The sequence below is a fragment of the Meles meles genome, chromosome 11 (assembly GCF_922984935.1).
Source record: "Meles meles chromosome 11, mMelMel3.1 paternal haplotype, whole genome shotgun sequence".
NCBI lineage: Eukaryota > Metazoa > Chordata > Mammalia > Carnivora > Mustelidae > Meles > Meles meles.
In genome coordinates, this window is record NC_060076.1 from 23,506,318 (window position 1) to 23,533,433 (window position 27,116).

Genomic DNA, 27,116 nt, shown 5'->3' on the forward strand with positions numbered 1-27,116 from the left:
TAGCATGAAAACAGAAAACTTAAGTAGGATGAAGGTCAAGGAAATAATTAAAGTGAGGATATGTGAGCACTTGATTTAGCTCCATGCTTGGGGGGACAAAGGGAGAAATCCAGAGGCTTATAAAGTCCCAAGTTTCAGGTAAATGGAAGAGTATTTCTTCAGGAGAGATCTTCCCAGAGCTGATTTTTGAAAGAAATGTATCACACAGCCTTTTTCTGGTTGTTCCAAATATATCCAACCCAGGAGTGTGATACATTTGAAATCAGAATCTTCACAAAGGATCACAAGTGATGGTGAAGAGTGGAGTCAGGGGACGCCTGGGTAGCTCAGTCCTTAGGCGTCTGCCTTCGGCTCCTGGGTTTGAGCCCCGCCTCGGGCTCCCTGCTCAGCGGGAAGCCTGCTTCTCCCTCACCCACTCCCTCTGCTTGTGTTCCCTCTCTTGCTGTCTTTCTTCCAAAAAAAAAAAAAAAAAAAAGAAAAGTTGAAAAAAAAAAAAAGTAAAGTCATCTTTACCGCGTTCATAAGCTGGCTAACAGAGCCTGTTCCTGACTCTATCACACTGGTTTGTTGCCTCAGGCATTTTTTTCTTTTAAGATTTTATTTATTTATTTGACAGAGATTGCAAGTGTGGGGGGGGGGGCGGTGGGTGGGTGCAGGTAGCAGGCTCCCTGCTGAGCAGAGAGCCCGTTACCGGGGCTCAATCCCAGGACCCTGAGATCAAGACATGAGCAGAAAGCAGAGGCTTTATCCACTGAGCCACCCAGACGCCCTGGCCTCGGTCATTTCGAAGCTGATTTTCTGTTCTCTGTTGCATCTTAGCTGATGACCACTGCTGTGGGCTTAGAATCCCTGTGAGCCTTTGCTCCTTCATCTGTGCAGGTGAAACCTCTACTGTGTTTTTCCTCCCAGACTGAATCCAGGGAACATATCGTGGCCTTCAACATGTTAAATTACCGATCTTGCAAAAACTTGTGGAAATCCTGTGTCGAGCATCATACATTCTTTCAGGCAAAGAAGCTACTACCTCAGGAAAAGAATGTTCTGGCTCAGTACTGGACTATGGGCTCTAGGAACCCCAAAAAGTGAGTATTCTTGAGGGACGGTATCCACAGTAGACTGAGATGTGACTATGTCCCCGTCACCGCTGGGTAGGGGACATCCTCGGGGGAAGGGGATGACAGCTCTGCAAGGGGAGCTTCGTGGCTCCAAGTGTCTCCAGGGACAGCAGCGTCTCCTTCCACGCACACTCAGCTGCTGCTCGTGTTCCCATCCCTCCTTTCTGCCTCCGTAGCTCAGCTGCCCTGGGAGCATCCAAGCAGCCCAAATTACAACTAGTCCCACAGCGTGTCACAATAAGGGAAGCCCATGTCCGTGACTCTGAGGGTCGTCGTGCTCCTAAGAACAGCCTCTCCCACAGAATGTTAATTCCATGCAGCGCTCCTGAATAATGAATGAGCAGAAATCAGGCTTCCCAGAGTCAAGGGACGTTGGGCTATACTACATATCACAATCACAAAATAACAGTAATCATGAAAACTGGCAATCGAGTGTTTACTTTGTACCGTGCACACACTTAATTATATTTAAATTACATTTAACTCCTATGTGTACTGATATCCACAGGAATGATAATCAGAATATTTAATAAGTAGTGCAGTGGAAGAAATTCCTCTTCTAACATTTTAACTTCAGAGTGTATTTCCTAGACTAATCCTGCAGTTTATATTTTTGTGTATTTATTCTAAGACTGCCCTCTAAGTATAAGATCTAGCAGAAATGATCAAGCTACTGTAAACTGTTGGTTGGTTTGAAAAAATTGTTTTCATAATTTTGTTGTTGATGTGACTGTTACTAATGAAACAGGGCTCCTGTCTAAGCCATTATCTGATACGTGGGACTGTATCAGACTATTCTAGTGACATTCCTATTACGTTGATGATCATTAGGTAGCTTTTTATAGATCCAGTAAGCAGTGAATTTCTGTTAGTATCAGTGATAGTATTTATGGTGCTAAGTGTTCTCTCTCAGCTTCTGATGAACCAAGACCAAATATATTTTCAAAGTTTCCAGCTCGTATATTATCTAGTGTTTTATACATTCACTGGCTCTTACTGAACATGTCACAGACTCAACTTTATGGGAATTTGCTGTTCACTTTAGTTGGACCTAAGCTTTCGGGCCAGCTGACAGGACTGGATAGTGAGCAGTTGAAAGCCTGGACTTTGCTGAGAAGACTGAGTTCAGATTCTGCCTGTGTCGCTTTTAATTTGAATTTACTGTTCGAATTTCCTCATTTCAGTCAAATATAGCCAACACAGAGTTGAGAGTGAGGTGGGCAGGTTCTGTGAGAGAATAAACAACCCCTATTTTGGTGCATTGAAACAACCAACCATCTTGGGGTGCCTGGGTGGCTCAGTCGGTTAAGTGTCCAACCCTTGATTTCAGCTCATGTCATGATCTCAAGGTCATGAAATCATGTCCCACGTGGAGCTCCACACTCAGCATGGAGTCTGTTTGTCCTTCTCCCTCTGCTTCTCCCCCATGTGCACGTTCTCATTCTCTCTTTCAAATAAATAAAATCTTTAAAAAACAACAACAATAACAACAAAAAACACAACCATTTTTCTGTTCTGTCTTGAGATTTTGTGGATTGAGAATTTGGGAGGGGCTTGGCCAGCCCCCTCCCCTGCTCCATGTGGTATAGACTGGGGTTTCTCAGCGATAGGCAGCTGGTGGCCGGGCTGGGCTGCAGATCCAGGAAGACTGGGCTCCCGTGCCTGATGGAATGATTGGAAGTGTGGACCCCCTGTACCCCTTACTTCACTCTGTTCTCAGGGCGTCTTCATGTGTGCTCTCCAGCAGGGTAGTTGGATGTCTTATGCAGAGGTTCAGGGCTCTGAGGGCAGATGCACCCAGTCATCTTCAAGGCCAGGCCCAGAACTGGCACAGCTCCTCTCGGTCAGAGCTGTCCCAGGCCAGCTCACAGTCAGGAGTCCAAGAACTTGAGCCATTTTTAATCTACCACTGGGGGTCAGTGATTTGGGGGCACAGGTCAGCAGTTCTTCACTACGAAGACCAACTCCATTGTATTGTAGATTTAGCCCTCACTGTGTCCATTTTATAGATGAGCAAATTGAGGTTCGCTTCCGTGTTTTGCCCAAGCCTAGAGCTACACCTACATATTTGCATGTGGGGCCTCCTGATAGAGGTTCCACATAAAAGGAACTGGTTCAGTATTTTGCAAGCATAAGGGACAATGCAACACTTTTTCCCCCTAAAGAGTATCTATTAATAACCTGTGACACATACCTTGGGGAACGAGGACATTAAAGTTTTAAATCCTCTTTCTCCCCTTGTTCTGAGACAAGGTTCTCAATCAATGCTGATTTGCTTTCTGATGGAGATTCTCTTGGTAATGCTGCTATGAACGTTTTGATCAGGGTGACAGTGATATTTCTTACTGTAATTGAGTACCTTGATGTTCTCGGGAGAGTTTCATGTTCTGGGTTTTTTGTCCCACTCTGTTTGTTTGTTTGACTTGTTGGTTTCAGGCTGCAAGGAAATACATGGAGTGTTTTGATAAGACATTAAAACATTGTTTAAAATGTAGGAATGGCGCGGGGCACATGGGTAGCTCAGTCGTTGGGCATCTGCCTTCGGCTCAGGTCATGATCCCAGGGTCCTGGGATCGAGCCCTGCATTGGGCTCTCTTCTTGGCAGGGAGCCTGCTTCCCCCTCTCCCACTCTCCCTGCTTGCATTCTGTCCTGTGGTGTCTCTCTCTCTCTTTGTGTCAAAGAAACAGATAAAATCTTTAAAAAAAAAAATAAAATGTAGGAATGACAGAACTGAGTTTCCTTTAAAGTGACTTCAAACCCCATCCTTTCAAAGAATTCATTCCTTGGGGGTCTAGATGGCTAAGATTTAAATTCTCTGGGTATAAATAGAACATGGACATTAGCTCCGGGGAGGCCTGTTCATACAGCACAGGGCATGGAGTGCTACCACCGGAGCATGTTCTCAGGCATTCTTCAACAGAGTTCTCTGTGATTTATAGCTAATGGCTTCTGCCAGCTCGGATGACAAAAATCACCTTCCTGGAAGGATGGTTAATGTTTGTGTTCATGCCATTGTGAGTGACGTGAAAAATTCCTTGAAGTTATTTGAACTGTTTTTGTGTTATCCTGAAAATGCCTTCTCATCTCCTGGTAAGGTTTGGTTCTCTTCTGAGCTCCAGTTTGTTGTTTACAGTAGTAGGGCCAAATACTTTAACCAGAAGCAGAGAAACAACAAGGAAAGGCCAGAGCAGAAGGGAACCACTTTGGACCTCGTACCTCCACTCCTTATAACCTTGGCTGGTGTCTGTCATCCAGGAGCTAACCAGCCCTCCGCCAGGGAGGGAGCGTGCGTGGATAGACTGTTTCTTTTATGGTATAATTTCTTGTTGAACATGTCTGTCCGCGTAGAAAGTGAACCTTGCTTCTGGTTTTTCAGGTCTGTAAATAACCAGTATTGCAAAAAAGTGATTGGAGGGATGGTGTGGAACCCAGCCATGCAGAGATCATTATCGGTGGAGCACTTAGAAACCAAGAGCCTGCCTTCTCGCTCCCCTCCCATCACTCCCAACTGGTACGTCCTCTTTTGTTTTGTTTTTTTGTACTACCCACCAGTAAAAACTTTATCTCTCTTAAAAACTCAGCTTCCTGGGGCGCCTGGGTGGCTCAGTGGGTTAAAGCCTCTGTCTTCGGCTCAGATCATGATCTCAGGGTCCTGGGATCGAGCCCCGCATTGGGCTCTCTGCTCAGCGAGGAGCCTGCTTCCTCCTCTCTCTCTGCCTGCCTCTCTGCCTACTTGTGATCTCTCTCTCTCTGTCAAGTAAATAAAATCTTTAAAAAAAAAAAAAAACTCAGCTTCCTAAGTGTTCCCAAGATAGGTGGCCCACAGTCAAGGTTTGTGTTGCTCTCTTGGCTCTTGTGGAACGAACGGTTTACTGTTTTCATGACACGCGCAGGCCTCGCGGAACATTTTCCTTAGTGTGTGGTGCTGGGATGTCTTGTTTTTAAGAAGTTATTTGGTCTGAATTGGAGAACTACAGACTATTGAAAAGCCCCCTCTTGGAATTAGAGTACACACTGGCCTATTAATGTTCTGGGAAATCCTGTGATAAGGAAGCACACTGAGCTTAACATCGTCTGTGTTCTGTTAACATCACACAAAATAAACTTCGGAAAACCTAGTAAAGGGTCGCCGGGTAGGGTGTGTGGCCCTCAGCAGCAGGAGCAGACGCCCGTGGGGAAGTAGCCTGCCAGCGTTTAAGAGAATGGTTTTAAAGGAAGAAAGTGGCAGTTGGCAAAGTGGGAAGGACAGCAAGTAGCCGCATCACCCGGCCTCCGATTTGGGCTCTTTTGTTAACTCACAAGTTTCTTTACCTCTCTGGTCTGTCTTCCCATCTGTCAAAGGGTTCAAAAATCACCCAAATGATTGAACAGTGCACAAGTGCTTTGTAAGTAGGAAAAAAAAAATTAGGTGGAATTCTTATTATATTAGAATATTCCTCAGAGACACCAGGCCAGTTTTGTGAACCCGTCCAGAATGGCTGGGCGTCGTCCGGAGGAGGGGAAACCAAGCCAGAAACATTGCCCCAGCTCCCTGCTGGACTGGAGAGCTGGGCTTTGTATTCATGCCATAAAAGATGCGGGTGGCCCTGTAAATGACCAAGGAGAGACCTACTAGGACTAAGGGAGATTCCAACAGGCATAAAATGGGGCTGTTGTGCAGGGCCGCTGGCTGGGGACCTCCCCCACCCCCCACCCCCAGGGCCGAATGCTGTAGGCAGAGATGCCGGTGGTACGTGGTGTTAGAGATCCTGGCATGACTGAGTAGATTTGTTTCTTGGTTTCCCAAGATTTAGGCCCCTCATCCTAAAGTGGTAAATCTATGCCGTAACGTAGCAGCTTAATTTGTCTGGAAGCCTCTGGGGGCAGTGATGCCAGGGCCCCGGAGCGGAGGCTCAGGACGGCATCCAGGAGAACAGCGGGGTTTGATGTCGCCACACCCGTGGCCGGGAGCTCTGACTGCTATTTATAGGTCCCCTCCTGAGGAGTCACGAGCCTTTCTTCCCTGCTCCGGACACAGTATTATTGATTATCTGGGCCCCGGGGGAATGGGAATAGCGGAGGTCCTGACAGTGTCCAGGAGACATGGCTAAGGAACAAGAAGGCGGGAAAACGGAGAGAAAGTAGAAGGCTCAGCAACCCAGAGTCACCCACTGCGGGAGCCGATGCCCTGGGGCCGCGCCGGTGGTCCGGAGAACACGGCTTCATTTGGTTCATTCTCAGGAGCAGGTGGGTACAGCTGAGGCCCAGAGAGGTCGTGTGAGTTGCTTAAACCCACACAGCAACTGCTGCTGTTGGAGACGCAGGGTGGTGGTGCTGTGCCCGTCTGATAGGGCATACAGGCTGTATTTTTAAAAGCAAACATTTTGGGGCACCTGGGTGGCTCAGTCGGTGAAGCGTCTGCCTTGGGCTCGGGGCATGATCTCCGGGTCCTGGGATCGAGCCCTGCATCAGGCTTCCTCTCCCTCTGCTGCTCCCCCTGCTCGTGTTCTCTCATTCTCTTTCTCTGTCCAATAAATAAAAATCTTAAAAAAATTTCCTCTTGGATTAAGTGAAATTCCATGAAGGGATGTATTTGAAGTAAGGTTTTGGTTTTGCCAAAAGCTGTGTTTTGGCTTCTTCTTCTTCCTTTTTTTTGGTAAGATTTTATTTATTTATTTGACAGAGAAAGAGCACAAGCAGGGGGAGCAGCAGACAGAGGGAGAGGAGAGAGAGGGAGAAGCAGGCTTGCCATCGAGTGGGGAGCCCAGTGCAGGGGTCGATCCCAGGACCCTGAGATCATGAACCAAGTGGAAGGCAGACACTTACCCTCCTGAGCCATCCAGGCACCCCTCTATTTTGACTTCTAAACCCATTACTTAATGCTGGTGTTCAAATGAATCTGAAGAATTGACCAGTAGTCAGTACAGTCTGTTATTTGTGCATTGAGAGCTTAAGTCTTTCTAGGAAGATGACTTACTCTAAATCAACCTCGCCACTTCCCAAAGGGCATAAATTAACCTCATCGGCCTGTTTTTATAGCTGAAGCTACTGTGCTGCGGGCTACGGCATGGGGGGCTGAGAGTCTCGAGGACTGGTGTGGCCCTGGGCGGATCCCGGTGTGGCAATGAGTTAACCGGGTCTTAATTTCCAACAGCGCGAGCCAAGGCATCCTTGGAAAGGTCAGGGCACAAAGTTAGATCCCTGATGCCTGGTAAAGTTTTTAAGTGGAATTTGCTTTCAACGCTTCACACTCGACCTTGCCCCCTCGCAGGCGAAGTCCTAGGCTCCGGCACGAAATTCGAAAGCCTCGGCACTCTTCTGCAGATAACCTCGCGAACGAGATGACCTACATTACGGAAACCGAAGATGTGTTTTACACGTACAAGGGCTCCCTGTCCCCCAAAGACAGTGAATCGGAGGTTTCTCAGAACCGAAGCCCGCACCGAGAGTAAGAAACATGTTCTCTTCTTTGTATCTGCGCATTTTGGCTGTGGAGGGATTTGCTCAGGCCCGGAGATGGCCATTTAAGTCAGGAGCTGGAGCCTGCAGCCAGCTCGTCGGCTGCCCTCTGCCTACATCAGAGTGTCCCTTCCACCACGGCGGGGGGGGGGGGGGGGGGGGGGAGACAAGCTATACGCCTGGGGTCTCAGGCTTGCACTTTTTCTTGTATACTCTCCACAGACATGTTAGCTCTCTTGAACCGTTTTGACTTCATGAGCAAAGCCCTGTTTTAATTAGTTCATGTTCCAGAGCGACAGCTAGGTTAACCTTAATAGCAGTATTTCTCTAGATTGCCAAAGTTTCAACCACTGCAAGATTTCTAGGTCGCTGGAGATAGGCTTACTTAGACCCATCCACAGAAAGCCTTCTCAGACCCACAGTGTGCCCTCGGGGTTTTATGGGGAGAGGACCTCATCTTTAATGAATCATTAGTGTAAAGCAAAAACATGCGAAGACCATCTCCTGCATTTTTGTTGACTTCTTGTCGACAGTTGGGGTTAAATTCTTTTATGTCCCCACTTTCCCTTTGTTAAATGTGACAGACTCCCTTCACATCTCAAGGCCAGGGGAAAAATATCTTTCCAAAAGTTCTGGGTTGAGTGCTTTTATGATTCAGTAAGCTGTGTTGAATTTACTCGTTCCCTTCTGGCTTGATGAACAGGGAACCCAGAGCTCCCCGGCTGGCTCAGTTGCTTGGGCTTTCCTCCCTCCAGCTTCTGACAGAACCCCTGCTCTTCTTCACCTTTTTCATGGGTCTTTTTTCTCTTAATGGATTTATGGTCCTACCCGATCTATACATTTTAGAGCAAGCGATCTCAAAATCAAGTTTTTGCAGTGGACAAGACCTAATCATAGTTAAAATGACAGTTATGAGAAGACTGGGAGTCAACCATTAGGAAGTCAACCACAGGCATGGTGTATTGATGCTGTTTAAGTGCCATACTCTACCTGAAATCTGGGAACATAATGCCTCTCTTAATGGCACAGGATTAGCGAGAAGGCACTTTAGTTAATCTGTAAATTTTTACCACTCTAGCTGGTAGGCTTAACACACTCAGCACACACTGACTGTATTCTGGACGTCGCAGGTGAATTGCAAATCTGGCTTCCCCCTTACATGGGAGGTTGCTACCTCTCTGTTGTCTCTGACCGCAGCAAATGTGGTGTCTAGCTTATCTGTGTTCTTAACACCTCTGGTTAAATAATTCTCTGGTCACTGTTTCCTTTTGACCTGAGCTCAGATGATGCTTTTGTTGAAATGATCCCTATCTCCCGCTCCAACTTGCAGGCCAGTTGAAGTGAAAATGCGGAAGGGTGTGAGTTCCTTTGTGTGACACCACGGCTTTGCCAACCTAGATAGACAAGGCAAGAATGCAGGCCTGCATGGTTGGAGCCAGTTTGAGTCGGCGACGGGGTTCTGTGGCTTTGGGGAAAGGAGGAAGAGGGTTTGGGAAATGGATCGAGGGCTCTAGGAAGCTCAGTCTCACACCCTCCATGTCAGCCCTTCCTCTTGTGGTTTGCAGCCCCGACATGGAATTGGGGACCATCCAGACTCCTGTGGTCCAGTGTAGCAGATTTAAGTTTCTTAACATGGAAATCCCACTCCTTAGTCATCCGAGCCTCGTTTCAAGTGCTCAGGAGCCACATGTGGGTAACAACTACCATACTGGACGGAACAGACAGAGTACCTTTCCATCATCACAGAAAGTGCTGTTGGCATTACTGATCGGTGCCACGTAGAGAGAGATGGATGCTGTCCGGTGGGGTGTGGGTGTTTTCAAGGCTCCGTGTGGTGCTGAGCACAGCAGCATGCCACATGTGCTCTTTGCTCTCACGGAGGGAGCATCAAGGTGAATTAGACAAGTCTTTGTCTTAAGGGGCCTCCAGGCCAGCTGGACAAACAGCATATTGTCAGCCTTCTCACTGCCTCTTCTACCACTTTGGGACAAGGAAAGAGTTTGGGGAACAGCCTGAGGGTCCCCAGAAACCCAGTTACGTGTCCCACGTCAGAGTTTCCTGCCGTGGCCTGTTACCCACATCATGGCATCACGTGGCAGCTAGACCTTCACCGCCCAACACAGAAGCCACTAGCCACGTAGGACTATTTAAATTTACATTCAGGGGCACCTGGGTAGCTCAGTCAGTTAAGCAGCTGGCTCTTGCTCTCAGCTCAGGTCTTGACCTCAGGGTCATGGGTTCAAGTGCCACGTTGGGCTCCACACTGGGCGGGAGCCTACTTAAAAAAAAAAATACATTAAAATTAGATCAGAACTCACTTCCTTAAGTCCTGTCTAATTCAAGTAATTTCAGGCCCTGCACACCCCGACACGTGGCCCATCGATTCTTTCTGAAACTCCCCCAGGAGACCTTGCAAGATGTGTCATCCTGGGGCACTTTCTGTCTCACAGCTAAATGTTCAAAGTAGCAAATAACGGTGATTCCCACGCAGCCTTCCTTGTCGCGGCTCTGCTAGGTGTAGCCTTCCTTGTCGCGGCTCTGCTCGGTGTGACAGGAGACATCTCAAGGAGGCCCTCGGTGGCCGTGCGTGGCATGAGGGGCGAGCAGGTGAAACATGGCAGGCCCTACCACCTCAGGTGGGGACCCCTCCCTGCTGGCGGGAAGCTGCCGCCCCCACTGGGTCTTCAGAGGCAGCTGCCCGCCCCCCCCCCCCAGAGTCCGGGGTTGGAGGTCCCTCCGCTGCCCAAGGCAAGCAAGCAAGGTTGTTCTGTGCTTGGTGAAAAGAAAATGGGGGTGGATTTATTTGCAGGGCCTTTAAGAAACGTCTGGCGTGTTTTAGACGGCCCGTTTGTGCTAAGAGGCCAAAAGAACTATTCTGTCAGAGAATAATATTGCAGTCTGGAGGGTTCCCTGTAGAAAGGAGAATGAAGTGTACCGTTCTGTACCCATGTAAACAAGAAGTCAGAGAAAGGAGGGAAAGGAGCAGAGAGATTGGGGCCCTCGACCCAGAGTGGCGCGGCTCAGGCTCTCTGAACGTTATCTTAGCGGGTGAGTCACCGTCCGGGCTGTTCCGTATTTAGAGCAGCGCCGCGAAGTTTATGATTATCGCTCTGAATCCTTGGCAGTTCGCTTTGTGCCCGAGCCAGCTGTGCTCTTTTGTTACTCCCAGGGTTCCCTCAGCCCTTCCGTGTTCTTTCGCTGGCCTCAGAGCAAAGTCCGGACTCCGCAGGAAAGGCAGTTTCCTTCATGGGGGAAAAAAATTTTTTTTTAAACCGACCATTCCCCACGACCCAGAAAACGGGGGAGGGGAGGTTCCCTGAGGGAAAAGTGACTTTTCAGAGCAGAGCCTGGCAGAAAACCCACTGGGGCACAGTGGAGGGTCTTATTGGAAGGACCTTTTCATTGTTGGTTTTTCACGGTTGCCCTGACGGGTCCTCCAGAGGGAGCGCAGCTCTGTGTGGTGATGCCTCGGGATTTGCTGGCCTCTCTCTTCCGAGCCTGCCTTGTTCCGGGGGACACGGGGCGGCTGTCACTTTTTATCTCAAAACTCTGTGCAGACAACATGTGAGCGCACTTAACGCTACTGAACCGTACACTCGAGAAAGGCTAGAATATGGTCAGTTTTGTAGTGTGTGTGTTTCCCCTCCGCTGTTAAACTCTTCTGAAAAGAACTTCTGCTCATCGAGAGGGACTCTGGGAACCCCCTCTGGAGCCACATCGGCCGTGGGGAGCGTGCCTGGCCCGGCCACCCGGGTCTCCCCGCCGGCCGTGGGGCAACCTGTCCTGGTGGTGGGCAGCCCCATCATCCAGCCTGTGCAGGAAGCCTTGTCCTGGACGCTGGCCCAGCATGAGCCCTGCCGTCCGCAGATCCCTGCCTCGAGCTCCTGGAACAACACAGGTGGCGTCCCTTTCTCATTCTCCCTCACAGCCCCATCTCCCCTCCTTTACATTACTTCCCATTCTGTCGGCCACTGTCCTCCCTTCAGCCTGCTGGTCACCGTTCTCTGCACGTCAGTCCTAGACTAGAGGGTGACACCTGGATTGGGACGGGGTGACGGGATCGGTGTACAGCTGAGGGTTTCTGTCGGAGGAGGCCAGCCCGCCACGGGGCTGCCTTAGCAGTTCTGTGTTCGTTTTCCCTGCACCTCGCCTGTCCTCCACCAGGACAGCCGACCACTTGCATATGGACGCGTGACCAATGCCTTAAACCCCAGGAACCCCATTCTCCACTCACTGTCTCCCTGTCCCACCTCTGGCTCTTCCTGGGTCTTGGCGAGTGAGGACCGGATTTCACTACCACCTTGTTTGCACCTGTTGGAAACCTCAGTCATCCTAGACTCCTTTTCTTCTGCCTTCCTCTGCGAGGCCCTCACCTCGGTAATCCTCCTCCCAGACCGCTCTTGAATTGGAACAGCATGCCACTGCACATCCCGTGGTCACCCACTGTCGTTGGTCACGGGGATGGTCATGATCGTGTCCTTAACCTTGGGTCCCTCCTCCTCCCAAGCCATCCCTCACAAGCCAACAGGCTTATCTGGGGAGATCTGTGCCCCATCATGTCACTTTGTCAGAGTTTCATGCCTCTGCATATGCTGCAGCTTTGTCTTTTTTGTTTTAGTATTTTTCCTAGTCTGTCTTCTCCTTCTCTCTCAGCTACCTGTTCAGACCCCTGCTAATTCATCTCCCAAACTCCAGGTCCAGTGCCCACTGCTCTGTGAAGGCTCTCCTGGCTTCTCACTGGATTCCAGACATCTGAGCGTCTCCATTGCAACAAGATATTATTTGATTATTTTTATACTTTTAATTCTTCTCTCTCTCTCTCTTTTTTTTTAAATCTTCTCTGAAACTAGACCATGAGCTCTCTGAGGGCAGGGATAGTGCCCTGTGTACCTCTCCTTCCCCCAGACCTGGCATGGTGCCTGGCACTTAGTACATATTCAGTGAGTACTTGCATGGTTGGACAGACAGGTGGACAGATGGTTACAGGACAAGCTTCCGCCCTCTCACAGTGGGATGCCCTCTCTGCCATCTCCACGGTGGGTACCCATATCCTGTGAACAGCATCGCACAGGATTTATATGCACACAAGGAAATCAAACAGACCTCCTTTGGCGAGTTTAGGTTAACCGTCATCTGTGAGCAGAGCCGTGTGGTAGGTCTGCGGTAGGTCATATGGCAGGAAACTCTCCTCAGAGAGCTAAAGCATGAAGTGACTGAAATGGAAGGGCTTTCTTGCTGTCACAATGTCTTCATGTCTGAGGGAGAAGCTGGGGGTGTGGGACAGATGCACGACCCATGATTCCATTGGTGCAGAAAGAATAGAGTCCAGAAAGCAACCCATCTGCGCCATACTCCCTAGCCACTTCCGCCACTTCTGAAGTTTTGATCTTGGGCCATTGGCATTTACGACAGATTTCAGAGTATCATGTGCAGAACATCTCCATGTCCTAAAAACCCACACTTGAAAAGAGTATTCTGTTTGTCATTCAGGGGCCCTGATGTGAAGATAAGATCCGTGAAAAATTTCTCCACAAATCTCATTCACAGGAAACGTGGCACTAGGGGGGAGCTGGTACCCTTTCTTGTAGCCCCTCACACTCCCGCTTCAGCCACAGCTCAGGAACATCAGAATCTCCTGAGAGCTTGCTGATAATGTGAGCCTCAGGCCCACCCCAGGCCTGCTGAATCAGAGTCTGCATTTTAACAAGATCCTCAGGGTCCCTCAGGTCCTCAGACGCTCTGAGCTCACAGAAGCTGGGAACTACATAGCCCACCTTTTCCCCTCCGCCTCCAGGTGACCGAGTGAATTCTGTGCTCTTCTAGAGTAACTCCGCCAGGCCCAGGGACTTCAGGAAAGTGGTTTTCTTCTTCATTCACTCAGCACCTTGCTTGAGCTCTCGCTGCATGCCTGTCTGGGTGTCTTGTGCGCTAGGATAGGAGAGAAAGAGAAAGAGCAAGAGGACGAAGGTCTCTCCCAACATGGAGAAGCTCACAGACTTGAGAGAGAAATGACAGCAAATGACCCCTGTTCTGTCACACCACACAGCAAACACCTCCTCACCAGGCACCCAGTTAGAGCCGGGACGCCCTCCATGGAGCACGGCTTTGGTCCCTCCAACAGGCTTGAGGGTGCAGGTCATTGTCCTTTCGTAGGGTTTAGGGAGGTGTGGCATCAAAGCATCACGATGCGGGAGTCTTTCTTTTGTGGACGGTCCTATCATTTGCAGTTTCCTTAGCTTTGCTTCTCTTTTGAGAGATGAATTCTGGCGTGTCTTTGGCTTCTCATACCTGTAGTCCGTGGTTAGTGTTCTGAGGCATCTGTTTCCTGCAGGTGAATGCGCTTTGGTCTGCCAGTCAGTCTGTCCTTGCCCCTGTCTCCCCAGCAAGCTGGAGGTGGGCAGTCCCTCCCTGGCTGCTCTGGCTCCCAGACAGCAGTGACAGTCCCTCCCCACCCACCGTGTCCCCCCTCCTCTGACAAGTGCCCCTTTCCTGCCTCAGGGACAGACCCCCTTCCCAGTTACTGGCTTTGTCAGCCCACACTGACTTCTTGCCTCAGCTCATCCTACCCCCTTTCTTCACTCCTTTCCTTAAAACCCAGGTACCCCTGGCGGCTCCCCTCATCCCTCCTCGCCCACCAGGCTCCCCCTCAGTAGCACGAAGCATCCTGCCCCAAGGAGGGAAGAAGCCTGCTTGGTTTGGCATCTTGGCTCCTGGCATCTGTGTGCTGTATCCAGCTGCCACGTTCTTGTTGCTTCTCATTTGATGTCCTCCTCACCATCTGTCTGTCCATCCTCCACGCTGAGCAGAGCGCTACTGCAGCCTACAGGGAACGTCTGTACATAGTTGATCAGCCAAAAAAAAATCGTCATATGTTTAATAAATTGCTCTCTAAAAGTAACCTCTCCATCCCTACATAGAAAATAGGATTGGGCACGTAATGACTTGGAATATGTTATTTTTAGCACTGTGGGCTGTGTTAGATCGACCGTTACATTTTATACTGAAAAAGAAAAATACTTTAAAACTTTATATGATGTAAGCCACGCATCCAAAATGTAGAAATTAAACATAATGGACATAAAATTAGACTTTTCCTGAAATTAGTCCTCTTCTGCTTTGTTACTTTGCTCTTCTGCTTTTTTGTTTATATGCCCTTCACCCTTTCTGTCGCTGTCACCCTCCAGAGTCTTCCAAACATCTGAAGCGTGTTTGCTATTTGCAACTTCACATTAAGGGTTCAGCTCCACCTCTAGAACTGGAAATAGTGTTTCCTAAACCGGGTTTGGCTTGATTTTTGTCTGGCAGCTGCCAAGCAGTTGCCCCTCCTGCCACTAGGGGGTGCTCTTATATGCATGAAACAGGCCAAGTTACCCTATTTGGGGGTAATTTTTTTAAAGCTTTAAGTAAATTAAAGATTCACTCATTTTCACTCTGAAAACTTACCACTGGTATACAGCTTCCCTTCCAAAATATCGTGTCTCTGAAACCCTTTCCCATCCATAGCACCCTTCCCTCATCCAGCAGCTCGAAGGCCATAAGGCCACACTCTTGTCTTGCATATCGCTGTTATTTCTACACTGGTCTGCCACTGAATTTTTATATTCACATAAATTGAGGTTGTGAATTATTGTGTGAACATGATACAGATTTTATGTTTAGAGTAAGATAATTGGAATTTTCTAGGAAACAGAGGCCCCAATTTCATGAAAAATCCACTGATAAGGGTTTGAGATAAAAATTTAATGAGGCAGCAGCATCTTCATTTGTCTATTATGTGTCACTGAATGCCTTGTCTACTTGCCTCTGTCATCTTTTAAGTCCATTTGAGGTTAGAATGTGGCAGAATCTGCAGTAGGTAAAGAAAACCCTATAGTCTGGAGGCATTTTAAGGCATCTTTTGCTAGGCCTGTGGCTCTGGAGGGAGGGTAGTGGGGGTGTGTGTGATGTAGAGAAGTCGAGTGTCCTACACAGTGACAGCTGAGATGGTTAATCCCTGTGACCCTCTGTGGTGGTGGGATGGGGGGGGGGGGTGTCTTAGGAACAGACTTGGTGTGGCTTGGAGAAGAATGAGATGCCTGGGGACCCAAGTCCATCAGATTCTCTATGTTAAGTGAGCAGAAAGCTGAGTGCCTTTGGGCAAGTCACTCAGCCTCTCTAGACCATAGTTTCTTCATCTGGGAAATGGGAGTTAGACCAGAGGATTTCAGAGGGACTGTTCTCATAGTCTGTAATTCTCTAAGACAGAATTTCCTGTGCTGATGGAAATGTCCTGTTGGCTCAGGCTGTTAAGAGTCAGCCTTACACTTAGGTCATGATCCCAGGGTCCTGGGATAGAGCCCTGTGACAGGCTCACCGCTCAGCCGGGAGTCTGCTTCTCCCTCTGCGCCTCCTGCCCTGCTCATGCTCTCTCATTCTCTTTCTCTCTCTCAAATAAATAAAATCTTGGGGCACTTCGGTGGCTCAGTCAGTTAAGCATCTGCCATCAGTTCAGGTGATCATCTCAGGGTCCTGGGATAGAGCCCTGCATCGGCTTTCTGCCCAGCAGGGAGTCTGCTTCTCCCTCTCACTCTCCCTCTGTGTTCTCTTTCTCTCTCAAATAAATAAATAAAATCTTACAACAATAATAATTAACAAATAGATAAAAAAATAAATAACATCTTTTAAAAAGAAAATTCTGTAACCGTGCCGTCCAAAACCGTGCTGTCCAAAACTTGCATGGCTCCTGAGCATTTTTGAGATGTGACTGATAAAACCAAGGAACTTCTGATCTTCATTAAACATAAATGGGCACGGGAGGACATATATTAGAGGGGAAATGTATAATCTCATTGTACGCAAGTAATGGAGATCACAGGCGAATACTGCAAACTAGGATTAATGTAAATGTCTTAGAAATAGAACTTCAGTCCCATTTGGGGGAGGCTGGGTAGCCAAGAGTCCTACTGACACAGAGCTAACAGCAGGAATGAGATGAAAGGAAAAAGCTTTCAGAAGGGAGGGAGGCATGCATCTGAGTGAGCTTTGGTAATTAAGCCACCAGAGTAGCTGGGCACATTTCCTGTCACCTTCAGAGGACCTGGGAAGGGAGCTGAGTTTTCAGCAGCTCCTGGATCCTCCCTGCCTTCCTCCCCCATTTCCCCAAAACTAAAGGTGGTGATATTCAGGCCAGACAAGAGCAAGGGCGGCCCGTGGACCCCGGGTGTGCCAGAGCCCGGGGACTGACCTTTGGAGCTCTCCTAGGTTGCAGGAATTCATGACAGCCCTGGGATGCCAGGCCCCGACCGTCAATGATGCTTGCTCCGCTAACATGTTAATCCAGTGAGTAAGATATCTCCTCCTTCCCCATAATGAAGGAGTATATCCGAGAACAATCCAGCACAAAGCTGCCTGACCCAGAAGTCATCCAGTTCTGTGTCTTCATCTTCAAATGCTCCAGGCTCCTGCTCACCAGATGGCGTCGATCAGCAGTTCTTAGAGGATTTCCACAGGGTGACCAAAGGGGGCTCCGCCGAGGACTGCAGCCAGTACTACTGTGACAAGGTGGGTGAGCTCCGGTCCCATGGCTGCTGAGCGGCCCTGCCGGCAACCACCCAGGCTTTCCTGGGCCGAGGTGCCCCGGGGTAATTCAAGTAATGAGGACCAAGGGGAAACATCTCCTTACCGCCCCCAGGAGGGAGAAGTAACATAATTAATCATTTCTGCCACATTTTCCAGAATGATCATGGCGATGGCTACTTAGTTTTGATCCGCATCACGCCAGATGAAGATGGAAAATTTGGATTTAATCTGAAGGTATGTTGTGTGTCTTCATAAGGATGCCGTCTTTAGATGGCTTTTCAGTTCTCATTAGGAGAATGCTGCTTGCCGAAGTCCCCATGAGGAAACTGGCTCAGGCCTCAGAACTGGGGAGTTTCTGACGTGGCCATAGCGCTGCCTTAGCCCAGGGGTCTACGCTGTGCTCAGTGCTCTCGGTGCACTTCTTTATGTCACCCCACCGAGGGCTTATAATCGGTAAGGTGGGTATTTTTAAACCCGATTTATAAACGTGTACTGAGGCTCAGAGCGATGACACACCGTTGGCCAAGTCGATCTACCTCCAGAAGAGGGGGGTTCGAGGGAACCATGAGCATCACTAAAGCCGACGAGAGAGAAGAGCAGCGCAAGTTCCAAGGCCATGCACAGGGCCCTTGGCCACCTCTGCCTTCTTTGGTCTACAAGTCACATCCCATCTTTTTCTGCAAATAAAGTTTTATTCGCACGTGGCCACACCCATTCATTTACAAATGGTTTGCGGCTACCTTGCCCTGGTGGCAGAGTTGAGCAGTTAGAGCAGAGCCCTCTCTCCCATACCTACTTACCCTCGGGCCCTTTACAGAGTGGACAAAGCCCTGCTCTAGAGCAGAGCGAGAGTGGGTCGTCTCTGCTGCCCACCCCCACGGCTGCCACCGCAGACTTCCCTTCTTGTACCCCAGCACCCCGCTGAGGACCTGCCATCGCAGGATGTGACTTTTTCTACAGCTTTTTCTCTCCGATGCTGAAAACTCCCCTTTCTAGCAGCACTTCTAGGCTGTGCTTTTGGAGTCCTCCGGGGATGTTTGCATTTTTAAAAAGGAGCGCGACCCTCTGAGCACATCTTTAATTCATGCAATATGGGAACGGCAGTGAGAGACTTCTGAGCAGTCCTCTGGTTACCCCACTAGACCCCGCGGGGTCACAAATCTTGTAATCCTGAAAGGATGTTAACCTCTGGGATGAGAATAGGTTAAAGTGAAGCCTGAGCCCTCCCCGTGTCAGCAATATCTGTGTGTCTTTGTTACTATGAGCTATTCAAGTGTTTTGTTTTTTAATTTAACGTGTTTATAGGGAGGAGTGGATCAAAAGATGCCTCTTGTGGTATCAAGGATAAACCCAGAATCACCTGTAAGTGAACACGTTTCGTTCTTTCCTACGTTTGTTTTCTGCTAAATCTAACGTTTCTCTTTCCGTGTGCTGTTCCTTTACCAGCAACAAAGAGTGTGTGTCAGTGCATGCATAGAGATGGAAAGAAAGAATGGAATCCATGTTTTTTTCCAGAATTTTGCTGGTCAGTGTAGCACCAGCATCACCCAACTCATTAGAAATGCAGAAATCTCAGGCCCCACCCCAGATCTCCTAAACCAGAATTTGCTTTTTCACAAGATTCCCAGGAGATTGGTGTGCCCATTAAAATTTAGAAGTCCTCTTGGGACGCCCGGGTGGCTCAGTCGCTTAAGCTGTTGCGTTCAGCTCAGGTCATGATCCCAGGGTCCTCGGATCGAGTCCTACATCGGGCTCCTTGCTCAGCAGGGAGCCTGCTTCTCTCTCTGACTCTGCCTGCCACAATGCCTGCTTGTTCTCTCTCTCTCTGATATAAATAAATGAATAAATAAAATCTTTAAAAAAAAATTTAGAAGTCCTCTTAAGGAAGGGAAACGGAGGCACAGAGTTTGTTCCTCTGCTCACTCTGCACATGGACCCACCATCCCAGCACCAGCACCCTGCCCCCTGCCCTCCATCTTGGCCTCCTCAGGAGAGGGTTTGCTTTTCTAGAACAATGAGCAGCCACACTGCATCTCCTTAGAAGGAACCGGGTTGGGGCTTTTACTCGTCAGTGGTCCTTAAACCCGTAGTTTCCTTTTTCTTACTGCCTGTGGTGTCTTCAAATTACAAGGCTTCTGTTCTACACTGTTTGGTGCTTTGCTTCTCTCCATGCTGGTTTCCGCCTTTGGTGTTAACGCTGACAAAGGCTTTCTCCATTGCAAGAGAGGCAAACACTCATGTTTGGCTGACGAATCATTTTCTAACAGCACATCGAGAAAACAGCAGCTCAGAAGCCTCACAGTTACTACGTTACAGTAATAAGTGGAGGTTCGCTATCGTAGAGAAAAGGCTGCAGTAAGTCTTGTAGCTTTATTCTGAAACACTGCATGACTCACGTCGGGACTGTTGACAGTCCCACAACCCGCGACCATGTCAGCATAACAGCGGATAGAAAAATGATGGCGTGGTCGTGCCCGAGGGAGAAGAGAACATGAACATGGTCTCAAGTGTCCTGGGCGTCCGCGTCCTGCACTTGAGGATTGTGTTATGGTAACCGAAGAAACTCGCTTTTCCTCTCCACCCAGGCGGACACCTGCATTCCTAAGCTGAACGAAGGGGATCAAATCGTGTTAATCAATGGCCGGGACATCTCGGAACACACCCATGACCAAGTGGTGATGTTCATCAAAGCCAGCCGGGAGTCCCACACGCGGGAGCTGGCCCTGGTGATCAGGAGGAAAGGTAAGAGCGGCCACGGGGAGGAGCCACGGGGCCTTAGCGAGGTGGGGCCCTCTGTGGCCTGTTCCGTGGTTTTGAAAATGTTGAGCTCGTAGCCAGCATTGGAAAATCCAAGAACTTTCACCTCCCAACCAGGATGTGGGACTTCTCACTTGAAAAATGTGAAGATCTGCCCACGCAGGGCCCAGCCCCTGGTGGCCAGGCCTCTGGAGGTAGGCAGCACCCACCCAGCCCCTTGATACAGAGCATGAGCCCTGATCCGTCCCCGGCCGGCTCCCCAGCACCGTGCCCCTCTCTCAGCTGCCTGGCCCCGCAGACGTTTGCGTTTTCAGCCCCTTCACGAAGGGTCGGGTTCTGTTGAAGTCTGTAGGGTGGAGGGTCCCGGGGTGATCCTCCCTCCATCGCTACTGGGTGGAGCGGCCTCGAGCAAGTATCATGCCCAGCTCGTGCTCCTGTTCACTCTGATGTAGAGTGAGGGTACGATAACCACCCCATCACGGGGTTCTTGTGAAGACAGACTGATGCTTACTTAGACTTGGAAAGCATCTACAATGTTTCCTGATACCTGGCAGGCGTTTGAAGGACGGCTTCCCTTAAATACCGTGACTGGTGTTGCTGCTGCTATTGTAAAATAAGCTAAGCCCTTGAATCCTTCTGCCCAGATTTAAAATAAGGGCGATGAAGTGTGTGACTTGAGGCCTGGCCACGCACCTGTGTTCTGGCCGCACAGTGTCTATACGCCCAGCCCCCATACCCCCACACACCTGCTTTCCCTCTGTCCCCATACATCTCCAAGCCCAGAGCTGGCCTGCTTCCCTGAGGCCTCCCCGGATCTCTCCAGATCCCTCCAGATCCCCAGCGCCCCATCCCCACCTACCGCCAATGCCAGGCCCAGCAAGGCGGATGTTCCGGGTGTTCTGCAGCCATAGTTGCTGATGTCAGCACAGCCCTGGGCAACTGGCCTTGCGCTGTGCTTATTGCCTTACATAACGCTCCTAGAAGGTCAGCATGGTATCCCTAGCCCGGAGGGAGAAAATAAGGAAACCAAGTCACAGGCTAGCTAAGTTGTCCTGCTGCCGTGAAGCCAGAAACAGGAATCCAGTGATGGGGAGTAGGCCCCCTCACAGGCTGCACCCCGGGGCATGTGGGCCATCCTGGGGCCAGGGAGAGTCCTCGGGCCTCCCTGGGAGGGGAGTCCTCCATCAGCCCGTAGCAAGGGGCTAGCACTGGTTTGAGAGGGAAAAAATGGATGCTTGTAAACTATTAGAGCTAAAGGGCAGGGCCACGGACTGTCTAGAACTAATGATCATTTCATTTTTAAAATAAGCATATAAGTAAAAACGAATTGACTGAAAGAAAAATAAGTCAACAGCATAGGGAATAGCAGACAGAACAGAAATCATATTATCTTCATAAAACAGCAGAAGAAATGTGCTTCCAGGGTCTGTGGAAAGAATGTGATCTTTTGGATCAGAGACCCATGGACTGACTGGACTCCTCTGTGTTCCCCCACCCCCTGATAGTCTGGGTCACTTTGGAACTTTGGACAACTTCTTCACCCTGATAGTCCATTTCCCCATCTGTAAAATGGGGACAATGGTAGCTAGTTCAGGATTCAGTTCAACTGTGTGGGGAAAATGCCATGGTGGTGGTTTTCCTTCTCATTTCTGGTTATCCTAAAGGCAGTGGGGAGCCAAAAAAAATCTTTTTTTTTAAGATTTTATTTATTTGACAGACAGAGATCACAAGCAGGCAGAGAGGCAGGTAGAGAGAGAGGAGGAAGCAGGCTCCCTGCTGAGCAGAGAGCCCAATGTGGGGCTCGATCCCAGGACTCTGGGATTATGACCTGAGCCGAAGGGAGAGGCTTTAACCCACTGAGCCACCCAGGTGCCCCCCATTGAAGGCTTTTGGGTAAGAGAGTGACTTCCCTTCCTGGGTAGAAGGGGAAAATTCAGAGATGATCACAGAGTTTCCAGTTTGGGAGATGGGAGAAGAAAGTGGCAATGGACAGAAAGAGGCACATGAGACTGGGGAGGAAGTTAGTGCAGGGCAGGGATGGGGGAGATCCCAGGTTTGTCTTTACTCAGGGAGTCTGACATGAAGACAGAATCCGTACTGATGAGGTAGGACTGAACCCAGAGGAGGTATTAGGACTTGATTCATATACTTGGGAACCTCCCATCTAAAGCCTTGAGGGAGAGGCTGACTGGGCTCTGGGGGACAATGCAGTCATAGAGTGCCCATGAAAAATACTTGTTTTAAGGGAGCAAATGAAAGGGACCTGAGAGAGGTGCCTGGGTGGCTCAGTCGGTTGGGCAGCTGCCTTTGGCTCCGGTCATGTTCCCGGAGTCCCGGGATCGAGCCCCGTATCAGGGTCCTGGCTCCATGGGGAGTCTGCTTCTCCCTCTGACCCTCTCCTTGCTCATGCTCTCTCTCACTGTCTGTCTCTCAAATACATAAATCAAATCTTAAAAAAAAAAAAAAGAGAAAGGGACCAGAGAGAGAAGTAGGGGAAGGGAGGCAGTTGGGTAGAAGAATAACCAGGTCAGAGAGAATAAAGTTGGAGGAAGTTAGGTTTCCTTAAAAACATTCTTTCGCTCTCTCCCACCTTTGTCAAAAGACTCTGAGTACAAAACACCGTCATTTAAAACTAACCAGAAAGATTAGTATGTCATTTTGTATAATTAGCACTTACTGAATCATTCAAGAAGTAGTGTCTTTGGTGAAAGTGATTACCATGAGCTTAATCGTTTAATAAGCTGTTTTAAACCATCTGCGTGCAGGTGCCATGTAAGTACATTTTTTTTTTTTTTTTTGGAGGAAACAGATCAACCAGAACATTCCTACCCCTGGCAGAGACACTCTCTTTCTTGTTCACTATAGCAGTGCACTCGTTTGCGGACATCAAATCCGAAGATGAACTGAACCAGCTTTTCCCTGAGGCCATTTTCCCCATTTGTCCAGAGGGTGGGGACACCTTGGAGGGATCCATGGAACAGCTAAAGAAGGGCCTTGAGAGTGGGACAGTGCTGATCCAGTTTGAGGTAAGAGACCTCGAGGGCCACGTCCTCGGCCTGTGGGGAAGCCACAGCGGCCTCAGTGGGCTACTCAGTGGCTGCCGCGTGACCCCAGTCACCAGGGAGCCCGTGCTCATTGTGGGAACATGGTGGGGGTTCAGAGTGTAGGGCAGCGGGCCTGGAGAGCTGGGGAAGGGACCACAGCCTGTGCTGAACTCTGCCTCACCCTCTTACCTAGTAATGCTCGGTCGTCATGGAGAAACATGTCACATCAAGGAGGAGGGACTCAGAGTATTTAGCTGCCAACACAAAAGCTCAAATCGCTCAGCAATAGAAGGTGCTGGAAAGGCAGTGTGGGTGAGCCCGGAGGGTGGCGGAGGAGCCGGTGCCTGACCCCACCAGGCACCGTCTGTAGTTTGGAGCGGGTCACGTCATCCTGTGAGGGCAGAGCGGCTGGCCTGCCCAGGTGTCCCGGAACCGTGCGACCAGGATTAGAATCCAGAGTCGGACCCTGTTTACCTTCCCCACGAGGGGCCTGTGACCACAGAATTGAGACTGTGACAGAGGCACAGGCAGGGCCCTCGCAGAAGGAAGCAGAACAAAGGAGGTTCGATTTTTAAGTCCGTTGTATTGATCACTAACAGAGTGAGTGGAGCGAGTGTTTATCTTCTAAATGATTTCAAGGTAGAAGAAGTGTAGTTCATACAATAAAAGATAACAGAAGAGCACAAAGAAGCCTAACGCGAGCTGTTAGAATAGATCATGATTAACGACAGCATACGCAGTCCAGATTCCTAGGTCCGGAAGGAGTACGGATTCGATTCAGAAGTCAGCTGTGCCGTTTTTCACTGGAAAGCTATAGAAAGAGAAAAGTCATAGAAGCAAAACTAAGAAGTTGTTCAAATACACGTGCTCACATATTGATTCCGAAAAGTATGAATGATATGAATATTGAATAGGAAACACTATAAAGCAAAGAATCTTAAGTGAGAGGTTTATAATGGCATCAGGAATAGAATGGAAATAATACTATTAGAGCAATGCATGTTTGAACAACAGCAGAAAGTACGAAAATCCACAAGTAAAAGGTGAAGGGAATTAACCCCACCCCCCAAAACAAAAAACAACTTCATAGCTTGTGGAAATGAAATCAGGGTAAGACGGGAGGAATAATATGATTACTTGGTAGGATTGATAGACATATACTGAATATCTACAAAGAAAAATAAGCCCTTTTTTCCAGTGTCCTGCAGGAGGCTCTGTTGACTTAAGATTTTGAAGGAAAAAAACAAAGAGGTTGTGTTCTCTGACCTTGCAGTGCAAAAAGTTCAAAATTGAAATATACATTTTAAACACTGTAAAGCTCAGCATTTTAAAACACTCTCCTGAGTAACCGAAACAAGGAGAGGGTAAGAGCGAGGTAACAGAATATGACTAAGTGTTTGGCATTGGAGGGGATGGGAAAGGCAGGGAGCTCCATGGAGACACCAGTTCGATAGTGAGCATTGGGTATTTACTGTGTGCTGAGCACTGGGTCAGGAACATATGGAGGGAAAGAGATGATTTCTGGCCCCAACCAGCTAACAGTCTAATATTGGTATATTTGGGGGATGTATCATGAGACCCAGAAAGAGCTAAAGACCAAGGTAGGGGGGTGCTTGGGTGGCTCCATCAGTTAAGTGTCTGCCTCCCGCTCAGGTCCTGGTCCCAAGGTCCTGGGATCAAGCCAAGCATCGGGCTCTCTGCTCAGCGGGGAGCCTACTACTCCCTTCCCCACTGCCTGCTGCTCTGCCTACTTGTGTGTGCTCTCTCTCTCTCTCTCTCTGGTTGTGTCAAATAAAGAAATAATCTTTAAAAGAATAAATAAATGAGACCAAGGTAGGGCAAGATTTCCTTGAGTGGTAATGGTGTGTTCCACAGGAAATGGAGGTGGGGGGTTCCAGGAGGTCGTCTGGGGTGAGATGTATTAACAAGATGGATGGGGTTAAGTGCAGAGGGAAGGTCGTTCCGGGAAGGTCACAGTCCGAATGCAGACTAAGCCCCTAAGGTGTCAGGTAGCACGGGGAAACATGCCTACCTGGGTTGAGCAATGCCCCACTGAGTCCTGGGAGAGCCTCCAGGTGTTGGGAGTCCTTCCATTGCACACTGTTTGTCCTTGATCACATTGTCCACAAGGAGGCACTGTGGAGTCTCAAAGAGGGAAAGAGCTTGACTGTGGTCTTACACAGTGCTCCCGAAAACCCCCTCCACTCAGCGGGCTCCACTTCCGTTTCCTACGTGGGAATCCCCCATCAGATTTTCCTTGAACACTGTCCACTGAACTTCACCAAGAAGCTTAAAAATACTTGAGAGCGGAGCGCCCACTATCCCCTGTGGTTCTGAGTAGTGTCTCTCAGAGGGTGGCCACCTGTATGGATAGGAGCCTGTGAAACGGGGCGCAGCCCACAGCTGCTGGGTGAGCCGCTCCGGGTCGGGCCTGGCTGTGGGCCGGACTTACAGGATGGGCGGGAGGTTCTGATCCAGGGCATTGCAGCACAGGGAATGGAGAACACGGACATGCTAGCGTCAAATTTTAGTATGCGCACGTTTTGTTTAGTCTGTACATTTCCCAGAGATGGAGTAGGAACACCCCCTTCTTAACTACGATCGTTTGCAGAAGAGACAACAGCTGAGCCGCTCTGTGCTGGAGCGAGTGGGGCACCAGAGCCCTGCCTCCTTGGTGTCCCCGCATAGGCCCCAAGGAGCCCAAGAGTGTGGAAGGTAATGTAACGACCCCTGCTACAGAAGGGGGAGGATGTCCCCCCCACCCCCGCTGCTAGAGGGGACCGGTGCTCAGGAAGGCAGTTCAGACAGGAGACTCGCACAAAGGGAAACCCCGAATTTAGCACGTAGTCTGAGTCCAGTGCTTCATGGGCACCGCCTCACAGAACTGTTGTCCCCGCTGTATGGAGGACCATCAGAGTCCCAGAGAATTTGTTGCACTGTAAATGGTTCCTCCGGATTGGAACCAGACAGGCTAACTCAGGAGCTTGCTCTCTTAACAAGTGTAGAACCTCTGGAAACAACCAAGTGCTGTTTACCTGTGGGAGTTGTTGTTAGAACAGTACAGCATCAGAACTAGAACAGATCTGAGAAGCAATCTCACCACACAGAGCCAGGCTTTAAGTCCTGACTCTGTCCCTCGCTTCCTGTGTGACCCCAAGCATCCTGTCCCTTTCACCTCTCTGTACCCTCCACTTCCCCGTCTGTAAATTGGGTATCTCATGGGTCAATTGTAAGGGTTAGATGAGATAAATGCTCAGTGTGTTGTTTAGCACATGATAAAAATGCCATAAAGAGTAACAACTATAATTATTTATTTAAAAAAAAAAAAAAAAAAAAAAAAACAGGCTGTCTCCATACAAGAAGTGGTCATGTCGGCTGGGTTTGGAACCCTGAGCTGTCCAACTCCAGAATCTTGGCTGTTCTGGTTTTCCATCTGCCCCGCGGTGCCATTGGCAGATGGCAGAGTATCTGATGGGGGCTGTGCTCTGGACAGGAGCAGAAAGATGGGCTGGCCCCTAACAGGTGCCCATGCCACCCACTCCCCAACGCCAAGGGCCCACCTTGGGGTGTCTGGGCTGTAGATGGAATCCTCCTGTGATGGCTAGCTGGTTTTCAGCAAAGCCTGTTTTGAAGCATTTTTTTTCACCAGGGGAATTCCCTGTCCCTCCCGTGGCTTTTGGTAAACAATGACTAATGTGCTCCAGAAAGCGTTTGGTCCCAGCTGTAATAAGATCATGCTTAATAATTATTAGCATTTCGGTAGCACTTTGGAATCTGCCAAGTATGTTTCATCTATGTTGTCTCTGTTGATTCTCACAACTTGAGAAGGGCGCCCTTATAGGTGCAGAGAATGAGGCTGGGGGTTGGGGACTTGCCTCGTGTTAAGTCGCTGGTCGGATGGAGGTCAGGTCCGAATCTGTGTGGGAGTCTAGTCAGTGTCAGAACTCACCATTGCCGGGTGCCCCCCAGCTCCTCACCAGCCTGCAGCCTGAGCCCCTCCCTCCCGGAGCTGCCCCACAGGAGCTACCCCGAGTGAGCAGATTGGCATCAAACTGCCCGAGTACACTGCCTGGTTCAGCCAAGGTTGGGCATCTGTCTCACGTCAAAGAGAATATTTGGGATTTGCATGGCTCCAAGTCATAACATCTCCACGATGCTCTTTTGTTAAGGAACTTATTAAGTCTGCCCCAGGTTCATTCCTTC

The 27,116-nt window shown here is 49.4% G+C and overlaps 1 protein-coding gene across 9 annotated transcripts in view; it reads left to right on the forward strand.

The window, feature by feature from the left end:
• Positions 1-27,116, forward strand: part of PTPN3 (protein tyrosine phosphatase non-receptor type 3) — a 110,574-nt gene that overhangs the window by 60,667 nt on the left and 22,791 nt on the right. For 6 of the 9 annotated variants that reach the window (XM_046021976.1, XM_046021974.1, XM_046021973.1 and 3 more), the window contains 8 exons: positions 880-1,082; positions 4,493-4,627; positions 7,367-7,543; positions 16,908-17,094; positions 17,269-17,346; positions 18,418-18,474; positions 19,698-19,854; positions 22,672-22,895. In XM_046021976.1, coding sequence (XP_045877932.1) covers positions 880-1,082; positions 4,493-4,627; positions 7,367-7,543; positions 16,908-17,094; positions 17,269-17,346; positions 18,418-18,474; positions 19,698-19,854; positions 22,672-22,895 — 1,218 coding nt within the window. The remainder of the gene's footprint in view (positions 1-879; positions 1,083-4,492; positions 4,628-7,366; positions 7,544-16,907; positions 17,095-17,268; positions 17,347-18,417; positions 18,475-19,697; positions 19,855-22,671; positions 22,896-27,116) is intronic. The other 3 variants (XM_046021978.1, XM_046021979.1, XM_046021980.1) reach the window with 3 other exon arrangements.